At 37.8% G+C, this 20,458-nt stretch overlaps 1 protein-coding gene across 1 annotated transcript in view; it reads right to left on the minus strand.

Annotated features, from left to right (window-relative positions):
• The window catches only part of MICU2 (mitochondrial calcium uptake 2), a 136,105-nt gene that overhangs the window by 6,811 nt on the left and 108,836 nt on the right, over positions 1 to 20,458 (minus strand). The window contains exons 7-9 of the mRNA XM_063149029.1: positions 16,713 to 16,775; positions 8,028 to 8,125; positions 175 to 346 (exon numbers count right to left, since the gene is read on the minus strand). Coding sequence (XP_063005099.1) covers positions 175 to 346; positions 8,028 to 8,125; positions 16,713 to 16,775 — 333 coding nt within the window. The remainder of the gene's footprint in view (positions 1 to 174; positions 347 to 8,027; positions 8,126 to 16,712; positions 16,776 to 20,458) is intronic.

Below are 20,458 nucleotides of genomic sequence, written 5' to 3' on the forward strand. Positions count from 1 at the left end.
ATTATTGATATTTGTATTTCTCAGCTGGACAATTATCATTGCTCTTACTTGTATACAATTCAAGGGCTGCAATACTTCATTTGGCAACTGGTTATCTCATTAGATAGCCACACTCAAATGAAAATCTGTGCACAGAAAGGAGGAAGGAAAACAAAGTATACTTTGGGTACCAACCTCTCCTGCTTCGATTCTGTCTTTCACATTCTGCCAGTAAATTTCATTGTTTTCCTCATCAGTGAAGTACAGCAACCATGCCGCAAAGTCTTCTTTTCTCATGACGTTCAAACCCTTTGAAAACTTGATGAATTCCATTTCTTGGACTTCTGTTTGAAGATTTTCCATGAATCTAAGTGTAAACAGATATTATCCACCACTTGATACTTCCATCCCTGTATCACCACTACTGCCTTAGTACTACCAAGTGCCGCAGACACCAGCTCTGAGCCAGAGACACAGTCGACATTGCTGCTTAAAACAAATAAACCCCACAGGTTTAATTCCCCCCGCGCTCGCCGATGTTTCCAGGGCTGCAATTCCACAAGGACACCAGCAGGACGCGCTCCCGGCCTGCACAGGCGGCTGCTGCCAGCAGAACTTAGGCACGCATTGGACATCTCGGTTTTACTCGCGTTTAAAAATGCGCAGATAAGGAGATTAAAAAACGGGTAAGGCAGCAGCATAATGAATGAATGAATGAGTGAATGAAAAAGGACTTGGGAACTGAAGGCCTGACACATGATTTATGAGGTTTCATATTAAAAAGAGAGGAATGACAAGATTGCACAGTGCCTAAAAAGATGAGGCAGTAATAATCACAAAGGTGAAAGAGGAAACTTGCATTCATTGCTGTAGGAGAAGATGACCGAAAGTATCAAAGATTATAACTACATACAGAGGTTTGGTGAATCAGTTCTGTGCTCACTAGAGGATAGATCAGAGAGGATTACAATTGACTTGTACAGAGTTAAGAAGAGCACAGAAAATGTTGCAGGGCTTTGGGAAGGTAAGAGAGCTGTCTGAAAAAGGAAAGAGTCAACATCAAAGGATTTAGGAGGCACTCATTCTTTTGGGAAAGAAAGAAAAAAGTATTACAAGAAGCAAATAATAACCTGAAGGTACAGAGCTGTAATTTTGAGTTGTAGCTTCAAGTTTTTTCAGTTTGGTCTATATGGCTAGTATTAATTTTGAAAAAGTTAACACAGACAATACAGTGTGATCCATTCGATATTTTCCACTTCAGAAATGGGGCAATCCACAAACAAGAGGTGATTTTAAAATAAAGGCTAAAACCAGTGGTGCTTGCCAGAATCCCCTCCACATTGCTAAAGAACCCTTCTTTATTGAGTTGCAGAAATTATTGACAAGAGGGAATGAAATACTCCTATATTAGGACAAAGCAATTAATTGGAGAAGAGGACAGCTAAGGGTCTGCATAGCCAATATCAGCAGAGGTTCATTTGCTCATCCGTGTTTGCCTGGCCTCACTGGGTTTAAATTCTTTCCCTTGAAATTACAGCATTTGAGTCCACACAGCTATCTTTAGCTCTTTAATGAGATCACTTGGACAATTAGTAGCTTGAAGCTCTGTGAAGTCTATAAGGGGTTAGCTAAAGACTGCTCTTGAAGCATAATCTCTCTCTTGTATTTTCCCCTCTAACAGGTAGAGCTGCACATGCAAATAAAGGACCAACAAATGCGTCACAGCTCAGGACATGCAGGTAAATGAAAGCCTGATAATGAGGTGAATTTAAGTTTCAGGCTGGGGCTGAGTTAGGGTAATATGGAGGAGGGGTACAAAATGCTGTCACATTACATATGTGCCTTTTTCTGGTCTAGTAAAGGGGATTCTACAGTATAGCCAAACACTACGACGTTCCTCCACAGTCCACCTTAAGGACTGACACACTTTCAATTCCCCCAGCTCTCCCTCTCAGAAGTGGATGAAAGACCAAAGGACCAGGTAGTGCAACCAGTGTGACTGGGCAGCCCTTTGTCTTGCAGAGTGGCAAGAGCTGCCTTGCTCAGCTTGCAAAGCACTCCTCCGTTTTCAGGCCCAGCTCCTGTCTTTGCAACTCACAAGGAGACTGCTGCCTCTGGCCAGCATCACAGCCAGCACGTGCCAGGGAGATCAGCCCTGGCACAAGCAGCCCTGCCGCACCCACGGCCCCCAACAGTTTCCCCAGGTCTTGGGCAGGGAGGTCAAGGTGCAGAGGGAGAGAACAGCATGGATCTGGCATGCAGACCAAGCATGGAGTCAGCCCAGCAGAGACTTGGCTGCATTTTGACAGTGGCCATCACAGGCAAGGAGGAGATGGTATTTGGGATGTGTGGTTTGCGGTGGGCTGGAAGGCACCGCCAAGACTGTGCAGAACAATTTCTTTGACTGTAGTTTCTAACTCATGTAACGTCTGGTCTGGAGGAGAAGTTGCTGAAAATGAGGTCACTCACAGAAATACGCCTAAAATTTGGATGCAGAGAAATGAGACAACATGTGTTTTATTTTCTTGAATTTTTATCTATGAAAGGACATATTTTGCAATAGACTTAAGGTCTTGAGAATTGAGCTATTTATCTTGGGGAGAAAGCTCTCAGTCATTTGCTTTACTGGTTGCTAGCCATAGGCAACGACACAGAAACAGATTCTTCCATCTTTTCTGAATATTGTACTTCCTTAAGCAGACAAGCCATGGTGATCTGCCTTCTAGTCATACCCAATAAGGCAGATCAATCATTCCAACATGATGAGGAAGGAGCCCACCAAGCTGCACACATCAGCCTGCTGAAAGGGGCGGCAAAGGCAGAGCTGACAGTGAAGGGTTTGGCTGCGGCATTTTCAGCGTGTTCTTGCTTCTGCACCCTCTTCTAATTGAAGTTCATTTCAACTTGTAGGCTTGCTCCTGGCAAGCCAGAGTGGGAAGATTTCCTGCCTTATCAAATCCTACTTGGAGCAGTAGCTGAAATGTGCAACTTAAAATTTATGTGATAGTTTCCCATATTACAAAAATTAAAATACTGTGAATCATCGCATCAGCATTCTAGGTCACTCTTATTCCCAGATGTGAGAGTTAAAAATCCTAATGAGGTTTTTTTAAAAGTAAAAGTTATTAAAAGTTATTAAAAACAACTTTCTGGTTAGGAAGTAAAACTTGATACATAAATGTCAAGACACCACTAGGGATACTTGCTTTTGTATCTTCTGGATCACAGTGCAATGTGTTTCAGTTGTGAAATCCTCAAAATGTATCCAGATACTAGGAAAAACAAGCACAGGAATAAAATTCCTGCTCTCTCAAAGTCAGTGGGATCTTGGCTGGGGACTTGGTAGGGAGTCAGAATTCAAGTACAGGAAAAGGATTCTGATTGTAGATATGCTCTACAATTAAAAATGATTACACTGGGAATACTCTTATGCTATAGTAGGTTGAAAATGAAAGAGAGTTCTAAGTTTCCAAGTAACAAAAAGGAAAAGTAAACCATAAATTTATAAGAGGGGAAAAGGCCAGGAATAGAGAGCACTTTCTTTAAGACAGCCCACTTTATCCACACTCTCTAAAACACCCACGTTGAAGGCCAATGGCCAAATTTGTTATCGCGTTACAACAGCATCCAGAAACCTTATCAGGATTTATCCCTCATTTTGTAATGGGCTCTAGTATAGAACGAGGGAGTCTCCCAAGGCTTTTGGCAACTCAGCTTTAATAGTGCTAACCCACCAAAAATAGTAGTGAAAATGTAATAAAAGAGGGGAGATCTCAGGAATGCAGCTATCCCCCCCTCCAAGTGGAGAATTCTTCACGGCACACAAAGAAGGAGATTGAAACACTAAAGGAAATATTGGGGAAAGTGTTTTTTCCACCTCTTGACCTGAACTGTCTGTGCAGAGCTTCAAAACTCTTAATACAGGAACTGACCAGTTCCTGTCACGCTGATTTATAGGAAGGAATCTAACAACAAAAATAGTGGTGGATATACCAACACAGAATTTGCACCGTGCTTTGGCTCCTCTTTGGACACCAAAATCTTTTTGAAGAATTGATAACCCTCTCTGCACCAGAAGACTGTGGCAAACCAGCTGCAGCTTGCCTTTTTGCAATCTGACTTTCAAACCAGAATACAGAAAATCTAATAAAGGTAATCTTTAGAAAACATTTAGATCTATGCTTGTAAATTCAGGCTTGCAAGCATTAAGACAATTAATACCACAATTTTCAGAACTGCAAGCAAAACCCTCTTTGATTTACCGTCCTTAGCATTTCCAAACCAAAAAACTCACTTTCATTTTTAAGTGTTCTATAGAAACTAACCACACTATTCTTTTGCTAAGCTCACATGAAAGGAAGAAAAATATTTTTATCAAGCTCTTTACTAAATATTTGGGAAATATTCAGATTGAGTTATGACAGGAATATCATGAAGCCAGATTTTTTTGCTGTTCTTCCCTTCCTCACTGCCTGATCTTGGCTATAACTGATGTAATCTCTATGTATTATGACTCTCAATGCACACATATAGATAAAAGTGTAGGAACAGAGACAAGCAATCATATTCTATTTCTGCAAAGCAATTCCAAATCCCCAGATGAAAATCACTGAAAATATATAAGCTGTCATCACAGCAAAAGCACAGCATGCTGGCTGATGATGACACCTGAAAGAGATCCTGCATCCATGCACTGGCACACACACACCACAGCCTCCCCAAAAATGTCAGCACTAGCAGTGGGGTCCAAACTGTATCATTTTGGCTTCTTAAATGAAAGGTTCCAAATAAAATGTATCAAGGAATTCAAAATACTGAAGGAAAGAAATGGGACAAGTAGGTAAAAGGCATGATCTCTGTATGGTTATACAATTTGTCCCCTTCAATCTAAACAGAAATTAAAAAAGAACCATAATTAAAGAATATTTCTGGTAAAAAAGTTCTATTAACTGATGAAACAAGAAGCAAGAAATCAGGTAAGAGAATGACATAAACTGGATTGAAACGTTAACTTTCCTCATACTATTGAAAGAGGCCCATTGTTTAACCATACTGGGAAGTACTTTTTTTCTAAGACATCCCAGAAAAAATACAACAATCAGAGAGTTTTGTCTAATATCCTTTCCATATTCTCTGCACTTTCTTTTTTTCCCTCAAGGAGAATGTAAGAGATTTAAGCTTGCTTGGGGACAGATTACAGAAAAAATCACAGCAGTCAAACTGTTTAGGGAGTGAAATACTGTCTCCTCTTTTATTTGGGATTAGACATACTTAAACAAGATCAGTAAGGGACTTTTTTTCAGGGGAAGACAACCCCCAGTGTCTGTCAGGAAGAAATATTTCCTATAGCTAGAAAAGTAAATAGTTTTGTACTCTAGAATAAAAGACAGCACATTTGATGTAGTTGGAAATAAAAGCACAAGTTAGATTTTTTTTAAAGAAAAGACTAAAAATTATTTCTATATTAAAAACCAGGAGAAATCCATACTAAGGAATAAAAAAGCCTTGAATTCTGGGGACGTTCTCTAAGAAAGGACCTGGTATTAGAAGATGACATTATCGTTGAGGTGTAAAACTGAGTGGTGTCATTTGAAACAGAAACTTGTTCAGATCTTCTGAGAAGAAAGACAGCTTCCTGTATTAAATCTACCCTCTTTGTTATATGATTTTAGGCTTACTGCATATTCTTCTATATTTCCCTAAAAAAGGTTACAGGAGAATACTCTTCTAGCTGTACCTGACTAGGAGGCCACATCTTTAGTAGTAATATACATAAACATACTCCAGAAATCTATATTTCCTAACATTTGCTAGGGAAACATTTGGTTTTGAAATTGTAAATTCTAATTAATAATTACTATAATGTCCTTATGTTAAGGACAATACACTAATAAGAACTCATCTACCAGTCTGGAGCTGAACATGCGTTCCCTGAGTCCTACCTTAAGAAGCCTGAAGATCTCTGAAAGAACCTTTACATTTGATAAAAACACTGCCTGAGGATTGTCTGTGTGTGTATCAATACCTGGGATTGCCCAAGAAGCAAGCACCAGCTGGAGACAGATGCCTGACCTTATTCCCTCCCTATTCTCAGTGTGCCTCCTGTGTTCAGGGCAGTAGGAAAAGAGGCACAAGAACTGGTTTACATCAGCCTCACACTTCTCCAAGAGATGTAGAGAGTTTCCATTTTCTTTGTGCCATCTAAATGCAAAGAAAGGAGAACAGTTTGGCAAATTAATTGCCCTGGTATATTGACTGTGGCAGTCTGACATTTTTAAAATGTTTGGACTGTGGGCTAAAAGGCTTGGATAATGCTGGTGTGCATGTAGATACAGATGGTTGCACACTTACAAAAGGATTTTTTAATGCCAGACAAACTGAAAAGAGGCAGCATGAGGAAAATATAAGTAGGTAATGAGATAAGAACAGTGGTCTCAGCTTTCAGAATTCCCATATAAGTTCAGTGAAACTTCACAATGAAAGCATTACTGTTTTTTGGGGTGAATTATCTTTATATTTTTAGTGGGTTTTCCCTTTTTTTTTCTTTTGGTTGGTTTGGATTTTTTTTTTTTTTTAGTTTTAAGGACTCTGAAGCACAGCAACATCTGTGTATTTAACTAATGTGACAAGTTTTAGTGCGTCCTAATCAAACATAATCACCTCTATTTTCTACTAGGTACTACACTGATCAATGGAAAAGCTTTCTAGGCAAGAACTTGGAAAATGATAAAAGCATTTACCATCATTATTTTTGCTTTTGAGAATGATCTATGTCTCTACAGCTCATCAGTCATCTCTTGTAAAAACAACGTGGCACTTTGATCAAACAGCCAACAATAGCTTCCCGCAGAAGGTAAAGTGTTATGAGAGGCCATCAGATAGAAATCACATTTTCTCTGAACAATAGGAACCCAGAAATGATGTGCTTGATTTACTTGCAAATAAAATCATGTGAAAGGTGATATCCTCGCAGAGGTTAAGAAGACAGCGATCCTTTTATTCACCTTTCTGCATGTTAAACAAACTGCAGCGTCACGTGGCAGCTGAGATGGAGTGTCTACGCAGTGATAAAGAGGCACATTCCAGCCCCACGAAACATAACTGCCACTGTTGAAAAATTACCTGCATTAAACCTTACACTTATCCCACAAATTTTAAGAGCAAGATGTGGGAGTTTGATTTTGATTACAGGCGTCTATCTGTGTGGCAGGCAAAGGTCTTTAACCTATGTGTTCTGAATGTACAAGGTACATAGTTTCATCAATGTCATGCCTCATTGGGTCAATGTAGGATTTTATCTAAAACCTGAGGCTTTTCAGTTTACACTGTATATGCAAACACAACCTTTTACTGGTGCTCTCTGCCTTTTGTTTCATTGAGAGGATCTATGGTATTTATAGAAAAGGGAGCTGGAGACATCTTAGACTTATTTTACTCACTTAGATTCCTATTGAGCTGAGGTCTTCAAAAGGGAAAGGTTGTTTATTTGAAGACTGGTATGTACCAGAGCCACTGGAGCCAAACGCTTTTTAGTCTACTGATTGCAAAAACATTCATTTTTAAGAGGGCTGCCACACATTCTCCACTTCTGAATGCAAACTGAAGCAAAACACATTATTCTACTTTATTTTTCCAGTCTGTCAATGACTGATTACTTTTGTAAAAAAGGTAATACTGATAGATCATCTTCTCTTGATGCCATGCTACAGTATGTGTGTCAAGACTCAAACAGGTATCTGCACAGTCTCATTGCAAAAGTAGTCCAAATGGTAAAGGAAAAGGCACTGGGAAAGTTTCAACAGAAGCTGGAATTTGAAGCAAGTGGAGAAGTTGCCTGTAGCTTACCATGACAGCTGTAATAGGAAAGGAAGTATTTCAACTCAGAAAATGTTTTTTAGTTGATTGGAAGTAACTTTTTCTGTGACTTGGTCATTGCTTAATTTTCTGATTGACTCAGTGTGATGTCAGATAAAAGCCTGAGTTGGGGTAAAGCACAGGGGTAAGGAACAGGACTAGCTCCTGCTATGCTTGCCTAGCTGAAAAAATACCTGAAAAACTCGGAAAAGCGAAGTTTTTCCTTTCCTTGTTTTCCAAAGAAATGTACCAGCAACACAGTATTAACACCACAGCTGTCCAGTTCTGTTTCCTATAAAACAAAAAAACCTATATGATTGTTATGCTTTGCATGATCATTAATATTCACCATTAATCTAAAAATATTTATTTGAACTAGAATTTTCCTAAAGATACTTGAAATTTAATTATTGTTCCCAAAGCTATCACACAGGATCTCAGAGCTGAAAACCTCTTCCACGTTAACTGCTAACAGTGTGTTATAAGTTCTGCTTCTAAATACTCTATATGAAAGATAAGAACAATTTCCAACCACCATCAGTGCATTTTATTATAATATTTTATTATTTTTATTATTAAAATGGAGAAGGTTGCAAGTTAAATATTTAAGAGACTTTATTCTTAGGTGAATAGAAGGCTTAAATAAAGTTAGTATCTGTAAGGAAGTTTTTAGTTAGGTATTTCTAACATCTTACAGCTATTAAAAAGCATTCATGACAGTCTAATGAATGAAGCTAGGAAAATACCAACACTGATAATGCTCTATTATATTATGGTCTTACAAGGCTACTGGGAAATTTTCAGGGTTAGTGACTTTTCTATAAATATTTTTAAAATCTGAAGAAGAAATTTCTGCACAGAAGGGATACACACTATTCCAACTCAATCTTTAACAAGCCTAAACCCACACATAATGCTGGATTTCTGCTCTATGCTTCTTTCAGCACCAGCATACTGGCATTTCTTTGAACACAACAAAACACTGAGCAACACGAAGAGAGAATTTTTTTTAAGTCTGAAAGGATTTCAGCATACTATTCTTATGACATCTAAATAGCCTCTGTGTCTTTTATCTGGTTGAAGAGGTAAGATGAAAGACAAGAGTCTATTCATAAGATTTAATACTAATGGTTATTTAGCTTTCAGCATCATCAATAACAAGTCCCATTAGTCCCCTGTGTTCCATGCTTACTGCATACATGATACAGTTATTTTATAGTTAAAGCAGAAACATTCCTCATTTCTACTACAAGCCACAGTTCACCAAATGCCAGTGATGTGAGTTATGTATGAGTGAACCTAGAAAAAAAAAACACTTTTCAAGCCATATGCAAACTGCACTTACTGAACTTTTATCATTTAATTGCAGGCAAAGAATATTTAAATACCCACAAGATCCATCCTTCTGAAGTTTAAACACTTCAGATTACTGTGAAGACTGATGCATAAACATTGGTATATGCTTTTTTGAAAGCCAAAAGTCAAACATTCATGTATGCTTATTTAAAATTCAAACCCAAACTATTTATATCAGAATACAAAGTTTTTTAAAAAGAGAGAAGAATCCACATATCCCTCACTGTAGCTAGATTGTAATCTGCTTTTTGTGGGTTTTGCTTACATGTTTAAAGGACACTTGAAAAATGCAAGGAATGAATTTGCTAATGTAATTTTAAAAACTGAACTCATGATTACACAAATTAATGCTTCTAATTTAATTACTCCATATTATAATAAGTGTTGTATGAAAACAAACTGAAAAGTGAGGTTTAAAATAACCTTTTCAAAACTAAGTCTGTGACAGTGAAAGTTTTTTTCTTCTATTAACATTTTTTTAGTTACAAGCTAGAAGAAGGCATGCAAACAATACCTACCTCATCTTATCTAAGATGACAAAGCCTATCCCAGGATTTATAACAAATATGCACCTACTTGCTGGCTACCTTCTTTATCAGTTGAAATTCCACAGAGAAACTGGCAGATGTCCAAACACTATGTTAGTGAGAGTTAAATATATTTTAGAACTACAAAACAGTACATTTCTTTAAAGCACAGAATGCAATAGGAGACCACAGAGACTACACCTTCAGGGTGAAATTAAAAAAAATTGTTTTTCCTAGAGTTAATGCTATTAAATTAAAGTACATGTTAGTACATAATTCCTTTTTGTCCACAGAATCATTAGGAGCTTTTGCTGCTGATCTGTATAAATTAGTACCGACAAGACAAATCCTTGTTAGAAGATAATGAGAATTCTATTAATATTTCCAACACCTTGCCCTCGTGAGCTTGGTACACTTGGAATGTCTCTCTTGGCAATAAGAATGAAATGGTAACCTAATCCCTGGCTGTAAAGCAGACCAGACTAGTAGATTTGAGTCACTATCTAAACTGAGTGAAAGTTTGCATTCTGGTCTATCTGGCTACTTCAGGGCCTGGGACAGTGCACCACAGAACCCTTTTGATCTGTACATTTTACACACAGTGGAAAGAGGATCTCAGTGGTCTGAGTTTCATCTTAATAAAAGCACAGGGTAGGGCAGAGACATGTACCACAAGTGGGGAACTCAAACATGTTCCAGAATCCCAAAGACCACACAATCTGATGCCACACAAGTCTATGAACTAATGAACATGTGTGTACATATTACAAACATAGGCTAATTTTCCTAGAGTAATGTTAACGCCTCCTACACTTTCAAAAGTATCATGAACTGCTGAATTATGCAATTATTCCTTTTTAAGCAAGATCAGATAACACAAGTTATTTCCTTATTACATTACATAGGCTGTTAACATAAGGGCCTGATGCTGCAAACACTGAGTCATGAGCAAAGACCTACCTAATCCTGTAGCTCCCCACTGAGCTTTTGACATTTAGGACCTGATACTGCAGCAAGTACCAACAAGTGTCACTGAGAAGAAACTTATCGCACAGTGAGATGGGATTTTCAGAATAATGTACCTAACTGATTTTCAAAACTCATCTGAAATGTTAATAGACTCACTGTCTCTAAATTCTTACCACCTTTCCTTGCAGAATTTTGCCTGAGGCACGACTGGAGAGCATTCATCACGATTAAAATCTGCAATTCCTGTTTCATGTTCTCTCGGTGCTTCCTGAGATGGTATTTGCTGTGCAATATCTTACTTCACTAGAAATTGTAAAAATAATATGTATTTTGGATTGAATGTTTTTTTTTAGTTAAGACAGAAGGAGAGTGAGTAGATGGAAGAACGGGCAAAGAAGTGAGGTTGGGCAAGGAGGACAATACCTTAGTTTCTGTCTGCTAGTGATGTTCCAAATATTTCCAAAGGTAAGACTAAATATTTGCAAATTTTTCTGAGTCCACTGCTCTGCAATCCTCTTTGCTTTTAAGCTGCTAGTTCAGTCAACTCACCATGCCAGGCTGCTATCCCAGTCTAGCTTCACACACTGCTAAAGAGAATTCGAGCTTTCTGTCATTTTGAGAGTCTCCCAGATGCTGGAATATATCCTAGGACTCAGTTCTGGTAAGAAGGTTTAAAAGATGTGTCCATTATGAAACTAATCCTAACAGTTACAGTCAGTCAAAAGAACTGTAAGCAGGCCAGCTAGTGGGACCAGGAGATACAGATCTCCAAAAGCAGTTCTTTTTGGCAAAGCCCAGACAGTCTCTAGTGGGCCCCAGAATAAAAGCGTGTACTTTGTGATAAATCAATTTTCATCCTAATGTAAATCCATACTGAAGTTTTTAATGTTTTGCAATGCACATTCTTACTAGGTAGGATTCAAGAATACCTCAGGTCTGATGCAGAAGGGCTGAAATGTGCACAGATGATTCTACAGAGGATATAGCAGACAATATTTGAGAAGTCTGACAGAACATCTTCTAAACAATAAACAGCATCCAATAACACCCATAACTCCTATTACTGGGAGGATCAGCTCTTTTGTTAATGACAACTAATGTCATGGAATCACTCTGCTGTACACTTAGGCCTTTTGTAATGAAGAACATGTAAATTCATGGACATGCTCAGGTTTCAGTGCATCACCCACAGCTCTGCATCAAGTCACATAAGGAGGTACAGAATAAAAATGGTTTCCAGCTGGTGGGGCTAAAACTAATCTAGGAGGACATGCTGCAGGAGATATTTTAAGCCCCAAATAGAAACAGGTTGAACCATGCCTTGTTCCAAGAGGGTTGACTGTGCCAAGAGTTGGGGAATGGCACTGCTCCACTGTAAAGCCCGAGGCTGTCTGACCCATGCCCTGCTGGCAGACTGGGAAAGCAGCTCCTGCCCACACTGGAGACAGCTCCTCACAGGAGCCCAGGCCCTGCCCCTCTGTTGTGGCATACTTAAAAAATAGAACTTTGCACCAGAACAAGAGATTCCATGACAAGGACTCCCTTCAGGAGGTGTGATGTGCTGTGAAGCTCACTCTTTTGGGGCTAGACCTGGCCTCGAAGGCCGAGCACATCCATCCTCAGCACACACAAACCCTCTTGCTCTCAGTGCTGAAAATGGCTCCTGTGGCCTGTCACCAGCTCCCCAGTCAGCCCCTGCTCAAATATGGTTCCTTCTCTCTCTTGAGGTTACAATGTCATCAGATCATATGTAAAAAGAAAATAATTTCCTTGTCCATGAGGCAGAAAATGACCCAGCACTTTTTCAATAATCTAACATTTTGGTATCAGACAGTTTGGTTCTTTAGGGGGTTTACCTGTCTGGAGAACTTTATTTAAAGCACATCATGCTGCTTATTGGTTTGAAGTATCTAAAAGCTTTTCAACAGAATTCAATGTTAAATTGCTGACACAAAACATACATATTTATATTGGAAAAGATAGGTCAAGAAAAAATGTGCATTCCATCTGAACTGAGAGGTTTCAAGATTAATGACTGACTTTTTGGGGAGGGATATTAATTTTAGTCTTGGACTAGATTCTTGTAAAATCTGATGTGTTGCACCCCTATTACAAAGTACTGCTGCACTAGAAGAGCACAGCCCCCAGCCACCACCTTCCTTCAGTTGTAAGCAGTCTTTAGTTATAGTGAGCTATGCAGACTTAGAAGCACTGAGTAGAAAACTTTAAACCAGGTAGAGATTCTAGGGAGCAGATGGGCAAGTTATGATGACTTGCACAGTTCCTGTGGTTGAGGAGATGCATCACAATTCTGCAGTATCTGAAGGTCCAAGTGTAAAACCTTGCCTTGACCAGGTAAACAGAGAGAAATGTGTAAATTACTATTGTAATTTACTTCTTTTAGAACCACAGGAAAAAAAAAAAGAGAGAAGTAGACAGTCTAAAACAACTTATACTCAAATAATATGAAATTGTTCATGTGTGAGTCTAAAAGTACACTGCATATAGTCAGACAATTTCAGTTCATAAGTTTTCTGTTTAAAATAGATGAGTAGCTGTATCCCCAACTACTAGTTAAATATTAAAAAAAAAAAATCCCCAGTCATACTTTTCACACTTTGTATGAAAATGTATTCACTAGGGAATCCAGAAGCATGTCTTTAATCATTTGGAAATGAGATAATTTATGTATTTCACAATACTCATTTCCTTTCAAGAACAAATACAGAACACTGTATTATCATTCCTTTTCTAACAGTAGCTAAAAGTAATTTATAAGTTTACCCATTACATAAAGCATATTAAATGAGAGGTATTGAAAGTACTTGGTAACTCATTAATCTAAACTGAAAGGCTTGAGAGCAAAGTCCCTGATCTAGACAGCTGGTCTGTCCAGTAGATATTTGCCACCATCAGCATTGTTTTCACAGCCAGGACACTAAAGCACCTTACACTGTTCGAGTATTCTTTTAAGGAACTCAGGGCAGGAACACAAAAGCAACAGGTGCTGCTCACAGGGCAACACCTTTTCAAAAGAAACAAAATCTTCTAGATCATGCACTTTCCTACTGTAATCTAGATCACTTCCAGGCAGGGAGTTTGGCTCTCCTCTTCCATGAACCATGGTCATGGGTTCAGCTGGATGTTCCATATGAAGATCAGTTCTGTCAGGAAGCCAGATGGAGAATTTCCTCTGGCCTATGGGGAGGGTGCTTGAGCTGAGGCAGTCACTGCCTCTTGTTGACTTCTGCACCATTTTCTCCAGTCTGATTAGAAAAACCAGACTCCAGTGTTTTAAGTCTGCCTGCAGCTCTCCTTCACTGTACACACCTCTGCTACAAGGCTGCCAGACTGCCTGCTCTGCAAAATCCAGCATGGAACTTCCCAAAAGATGGAGCCAGTTAAGGCTGGGCAGATTTTTTTTGCTTTTCTTCCAGCATCAATTATAATATTGGAATAAGAAAAGTCCTCAACTGAAATACACGTATCTGGATACACAATTCCACTGTAATCCCATTCAAGGGCCAATACTGGTGGTGAAAATTTGAATTTTAGATGTGTAAGTCAAAGTGTCTGTAAAAAGGCACAGATACAAGCACCCTGGGAGAACAGCAAACTGATTTTTCTTTTCCTTATATAGTAACTTGATGAGTATTAAATGGTATCACCATAAAGTAAATAAATGACTGGGACCTTTGTCTACACAGGGAACACACCTGCATATACCTGCTGCTTAAACAAAGTTGCAGACTACCATTTAAACTGTATTTTCCTAGGCTGGTGACATTCGCCATCCGGTATCAGAGACCGGGTTTACTTTGAAAAAACGGCAACTCATATGCAAATTGAGAAAGTGTTGGGGAAATAAAGAACCATTCCAAACACCAAAATTCTGTTGCAGTATCTCAACTTTCAAAAAACATAGTCAACTATGTCAACCATAGTCAACCACATTTTTATGCTTTGTCTGTTTTTCTTAAGGTAATACTATGATTTACCATAATTATAAAACATGAAGGGTAAAAACATATCCAACGACTACACTGCATAGTCAGATTCACTGCTTATGATGATAATCAATTTCTTTGGTGAGAAACTGAGACAGGAAGAAAATAAAAATTAAGAGAAATGTGATAATTTGGATTTTGCCACTAGAAATATAGAGACTACAATAATTTCAAGTTAGCTGTATTCCCCTAAGCTATTTAATTCTTCTTTCATACTAGAATTCCATTTATAATCTTCTATGAAACTGTATTGAATAGCATTTTCTGGCTACAGTAACTTCAGAGTTTTCTCAATGGAAAACTCTGAAACAAACTTTGAAGCAAGACAAAAACAAAGTAGAGACATTCCGGCTCAGGTATTTAATTAGCTCACAATAAGCTTATGTGTTTATAACTAATCTGTCCAACTGTATCAAAGTTTCTCTGGAAATTTTATACTATAGCTGTGCATTCATGCAGAATAAAGATCTTTTTTCTTTCACTGTCATGGCATTTTCTTTCACTGTCATGGCATTAAGAAGCAGACAACCCCATTAATTCTAGCTATTTTAATCTGGTGATTGATGAAAAGATTCAAGAAATGAGATGGTTGTTTGTCAATCAAACAACTTTTAACTCAACTTTGAATATACACTGAGGGAGGGAAACTTTTGTGAAAAAGAAGACTTTTGTGAATCAGTTTATACCTAATAAATTTTAAGGGTGTCAGCAGTAGCCACTTCCACTTTTTCCTCAGGCATGTGAAAAAGTAAAGAACATGAGTAACTCCTTGTAGAAACTGCTGATGCATGATTTACAAAGCAGAGGCCTGTACAAATTCCTTATTGAATGCTTCCAATGTGAGCAGCCACTGCCTCATGCCCAGTGCAAACCGAAAGTTTACAGCCGACAGCAAGTTGCTGATGTGAGCAGCAACTTTTAGTAAGAGATGGAGACAATCCAGCTGTATTCTCCCCTTCTTTAGAATCACAGAGTCATTTAGATTGGAGAAGATCTCTAGATTATTGGGTTCAACCATTAAGCCAGTACTGCCAAGTCCATCACTAAAGCCGTCTCTATGCACCACATCCACATGTGTTTTAAACTCTTTCAGGGATGGTGATTCCACCATTTCCCCGGGCAGCCTGCTCCAGTGCTTGACCAATGTCAGTGAAAATTTTTTTCTAATATCCAATCTAAATGTCCCCTGGTGCAACTTGATGCCATTTTTGCTTCTTCCATCAGTTGTTATATGGTTCATCAGCTTCTTCTGTGGTGTTTTAGTATACTCAGGATTCCCCTCTCTGTTTTCAGTCTCACTCAATGTCACCCAGGCTACAGAATATCTTGTCTCTGTGCTAACTACAGACTCAAGAATACACTCTACCTAAGAAGAAGGGAGGTTGAGGTGGCTGGATTCAGGGGAAAACAAAAGAGAGCAGGAACTTACCTGTCTCTTTCATTGATGAGATCTATTTACCATTTGCTAGTGGACTGCAAAACAGTGAAACTTCTTTTCCAGCAGGACAATCATACTCTAGGATTGTTTCTTCTAGTCTGCATCTACACTGCCTCTTTCTGGAAGCGGACTTAACTAAAATAATCCTTGCCTTTGTCACCTCAGTGACAATAATCACATTTCAAACCAACTCAGAATGAGTTGATATCACTGCAACAGCAGCATTTACGTAAGCTTAAGCTATAGATTACCATTTGGAAAGCCTTCTATTCTCGTATGGCAATATGGAGCTCTTCCTGAGATTTTCATAAATACAGGAGAGTGGCTTTAAAGGAGAGGCTCACAGAAACCAACCAAGTGAATACACAGTCATAAAACACACTGATTCCATCCACTTCATCAGAAGCCTCAGAAATTACATTTTTCTTCCCCAGTTTGAGAGCAGTTGACAAATCATGCCCTTTCATTTAATTAAAGCACTAATACTTAGGCTTATATACTTATCTAAAAACTGAAAAAATAACAAAGTTCATGGGAAACACTACAATGTTTTTGTAAGGAAAATGTATCTCTATTTCATACCCGAAGTACAGTTTCATCTCCAGCTGCTTTCAAGTCATCTTCCTTCCCAATGATTCTCTGTAGCTGTATTTGTTGAAACATAAGAAAAGAACAGGAAAATTACAAACTTGATCTTATAAGAGCCTACTTTTTCTGAACCTTGATTTAATTGCACCTTTTCTTAATTATACATTTCTGCAAGGTTCTCTAGTCATGACAAAATATTTGCATACTTGACAATATTTTGCTATTCAGACACACTTTTCCCTAGGAATGTCTTATCTACTGTGATTAATGTAACCAAACATTAATCTATCTCTTGCAGCCCAGTGCTTACTCTATTTTTAGAGGAGATTTTCTAGCAACAGCTTAGTTTTCACTTCAGAAGATTTTGAAAGTCTGGGGTATAGCATCAAGTATCATTCCAGAAATAAAAATTATCCTGATTTTCATGCTGTCCTTCTAGATAGTTTTACACAGTTCTGTTACAAACATGATCTTCTGGACATGAAAAACATACCTGTTAAAATTAGGTACTATACAACTAACAATAAAGAATAATTTAATTAAATAAGAAAACATTTTTTCAGAACTGGCATTATGCAGAATGTGGTTTGAGTTTTCCCCTCCACCCTTGGAAAAAATTAATCTTGACTGTATTAGCTAAGAAGATTTTTAGAATTACTGAAATGACTCACATTTCAAAACATAACTTCCACTGTCCCAAATAAAGTTTTAAGGTAATATAAGCTGTGCATTAATTTTCAAGCATATCAGAGCTGCAAGGTTTCTTTGACTGTATTTCAGCTTCAGAGATGAACACTGCCACAAGAACGAGTGATTTAATATAGCACAAAGTACACCTACCTTTCAGATGTTTGCATGAATCCTCAAAAAGACAGCAGAAATGAAAGAACAAGGGACTTAATACATTTCAGGTAGAGATATGGAATTACACAAATCACTCTGGATTTGGAGACTTTAAAATATGCTTTTAAAGCTCAAGAATTTCAAAACTGCTGGTTTGCTTCTCAGGCATTTCTGACTGATTCCTCAACCTGCTCATTAAAACCTGGGAAAAGTTCATTACCAAATTTCCACAGAAATTATCCTGGGGAGTTTTTAGATCTCTCCTTTGTTGTTAGTTTTGTTTTTGTTGTTTTTCCTTTTTTTTTTTTTTTTTGTTCTTCAGAGAAGCAGTATGGGCTTGTAAACAATAAGAAAAACACGCTATCGATTTGTGTTGCCAAAAGTCACCCCTTGACCTTCAAATTTTGAGTAATTAACCTGTTCTGGGTTTGTTTGGGTTTTTTTTATCCTCAATTTTTTAGTTTCTTAGGATGCTTACTTTCTATTATTAGTTTTAAATTGCACATCTTGATAGCATTTACCAAAATAAATGCTATAAAATAAGGCAATTAAACACCATTTGTTCCTCCAAATTATCTTAATTTTTGATCATTTACAAAACAAATTATTACTACAGTAAAAGCACTGTAAATTTCTTCATAGCATAATAGCATTATACAGCTGTGGGTAAAACCACAACTTCTTGTACATATTCTCACTGAGAAATCATGGGTTTTTTACCTGAAAAATCAATCACTTGATCACACATAAGGAATACAACTGCAAAACCTTTCCAAACAGGAGTAAAATTGTATTTTTCTCTTTTAGATTTTATTTCTAAAGGACTCTTAAAAAAATCTGCAGAGTAGATTGCAGTAGCAGAGGCTACTGAAGAGCACAGACACAGCATAATTATTTTCACACATATTCTGAAAGGTTTCACTTATTGTTTTCTTATACAGTATGTAAATTCTTAGAGTGCTTGAAACTATTTCCAGAAGTCTGTTGATTTTTTTTCAGCATAGTGCAGCAACTACTCACAGAGGGAGAAGAATTCTGCCCTCAAGAAATGGACTCCTCCATGTAATATTTATTTGTATTTAATATTTATATCTGCTCACCAGTCACTATAATAATGGCTGATTCAAAGATAATGAGACCTATTATGCACAAGTGAAGTCTCTACTAAAGACAGAAGTAATCTGTTCTGAACAGCCTTTCTGGCAGAAAGACTTAAAGAAAGAAAGACAGACAGGAAAGACAGAAAGAAGGAAAGAAAGAAAGAAGGAAAGAAGGAAGGAAAGAAGGAAGGAAGGAAGGAAGGAAGGAAGGAAGGAAGGAAGGAAGGAAGGAAGGAAGGAAGGAAGGAAGGAAGGAAGGAAGGAAGGAAGGAAGGAAGGAAGGAAGGAAGGAAGGAAGGAAGGAAGGAAGGAAGGAAGGAAGGAAGGAAGGAAGGAAGGAAGGAAGGAAGGAAGGAAGGAAGGAAGGAAGGAAGGAAGGAAGGAAGGAAGGAAGGAAGGAAGGAAGGAAGAAAAGGAAGAAAGGAAGAAAGGAAGAAAGAAAGAAAGAAAGAAAGAAAGAAAGAAAGAAGAAAGAAGAAGAAAGAAAGAAAGAAAGAAAGAAAGAAAGAAAGAAAGAAAGAAAGAAAGAAAGAAAGAAAGAAAGAAAGAAAGAAAGAAAGAAAGAAAGAAAGAAGAAAGAAGGAAAAAGAAGAAGGAAAGAAGGAAGGAAAGAAGGAAAGAAGGAAAGAAGGAAAGAAGGAAAGAAGGAAAGAAAGAAGGAAAGAAAGAAAGAAAGAAAGAAAGAAAGAAAGAAGAAAGAAAGAAGAAAGAAAGAAAGAAAGAAAGAAAGAAAGAAAGAAAGAAAGAAAGAAAGAAAGAAAGAAAGAAAGAAAGAAAGAAAGAAAGAAAGAAAGAAAGAAAGAAGGAAAGAAGGAAAGAAAGAAAGAAAGAAAGAAAGAAAGAAAGAAGGAAAGAAGGAAAGAAGGAAGGAAGGAAGGAAGGAAGGAAGGAAGGAAGGAAGGAAGGAAGGAAGGAAGGAAGAGAAAGAAAGAAAGAAAGAAAGAAAGAAAGAAAGAAAGAAAGAAAGAAAGAAAGAAAGAAAGAAAGAAAGAAAGAAAGAAAGAAAGAAAGAAAGAAAGAAGGAAAGAAGGAAAGAAGGAAAGAAGGAAAGAAGGAAAGAAGGAAAGAAGGAAAGAAGGAAAGAAGGAAAGAAGGAAAGAAGGAAAGAAGGAAAGAAGGAAAGAAGGAAAGAAGGAAAGAAGGAAAGAAGGAAAGAAGGAAAGAAAGAAAGAAAGAAAGAAAGAAAGAAAGAAAGAAAGAAAGAAAGAAAGAAAGAAAGAAAGAAAGAAAGAAAGAAAGAAAGAAAGAAAGAAAGAAAGAAAGAAAGAAAGAAAGAAAGAAAGAAAGAAAGAAAGAAAGAAAGAAAGAAAGAAAGAAAGAAAGAAAGAAAGAAAGAAAGAAAGAAAGAAAGAAAGAAAGTAGGTGTTTTTGCATCTTCCAGTTGCTTGAGAGCGATCAGGGCTTGTGGAAGCTCTGTGCCACAGCTGCTGAGTGTTGGGTGCTGGCTCATTCAGCCCTAGGTGAAGCTCTACAAGTATTTTGTGGTATCTGCTCTCCAGCAGAAGTGTGTAAGAAGGTCTATTCAGAAAGTCTAAGTCATACAGCTCTTGCATGTGCCATCAGAGCTACTCTGCCTTTATTCCCAATAGTTTGGAACTGTCATTAATTTTACTTAGACATCTTTAATCACGACAGATTTAGAGAGTCAGGGAAATTCCTTACTTGCTGGGGATTTTGGGAACTTTGGTAGCCTTATTCTTGGTGGGAGGTCTCAGATTAATGCGCATGGGTTATTATGTGCCTGGAAATCCCCCTCACCAAGTCTCAAGTGAATGTCTTGGAAGTGCAGAGTTCATG

The sequence above is a fragment of the Melospiza melodia genome, chromosome 2, assembly GCF_035770615.1.
Source record: "Melospiza melodia melodia isolate bMelMel2 chromosome 2, bMelMel2.pri, whole genome shotgun sequence".
NCBI lineage: Eukaryota > Metazoa > Chordata > Aves > Passeriformes > Passerellidae > Melospiza > Melospiza melodia.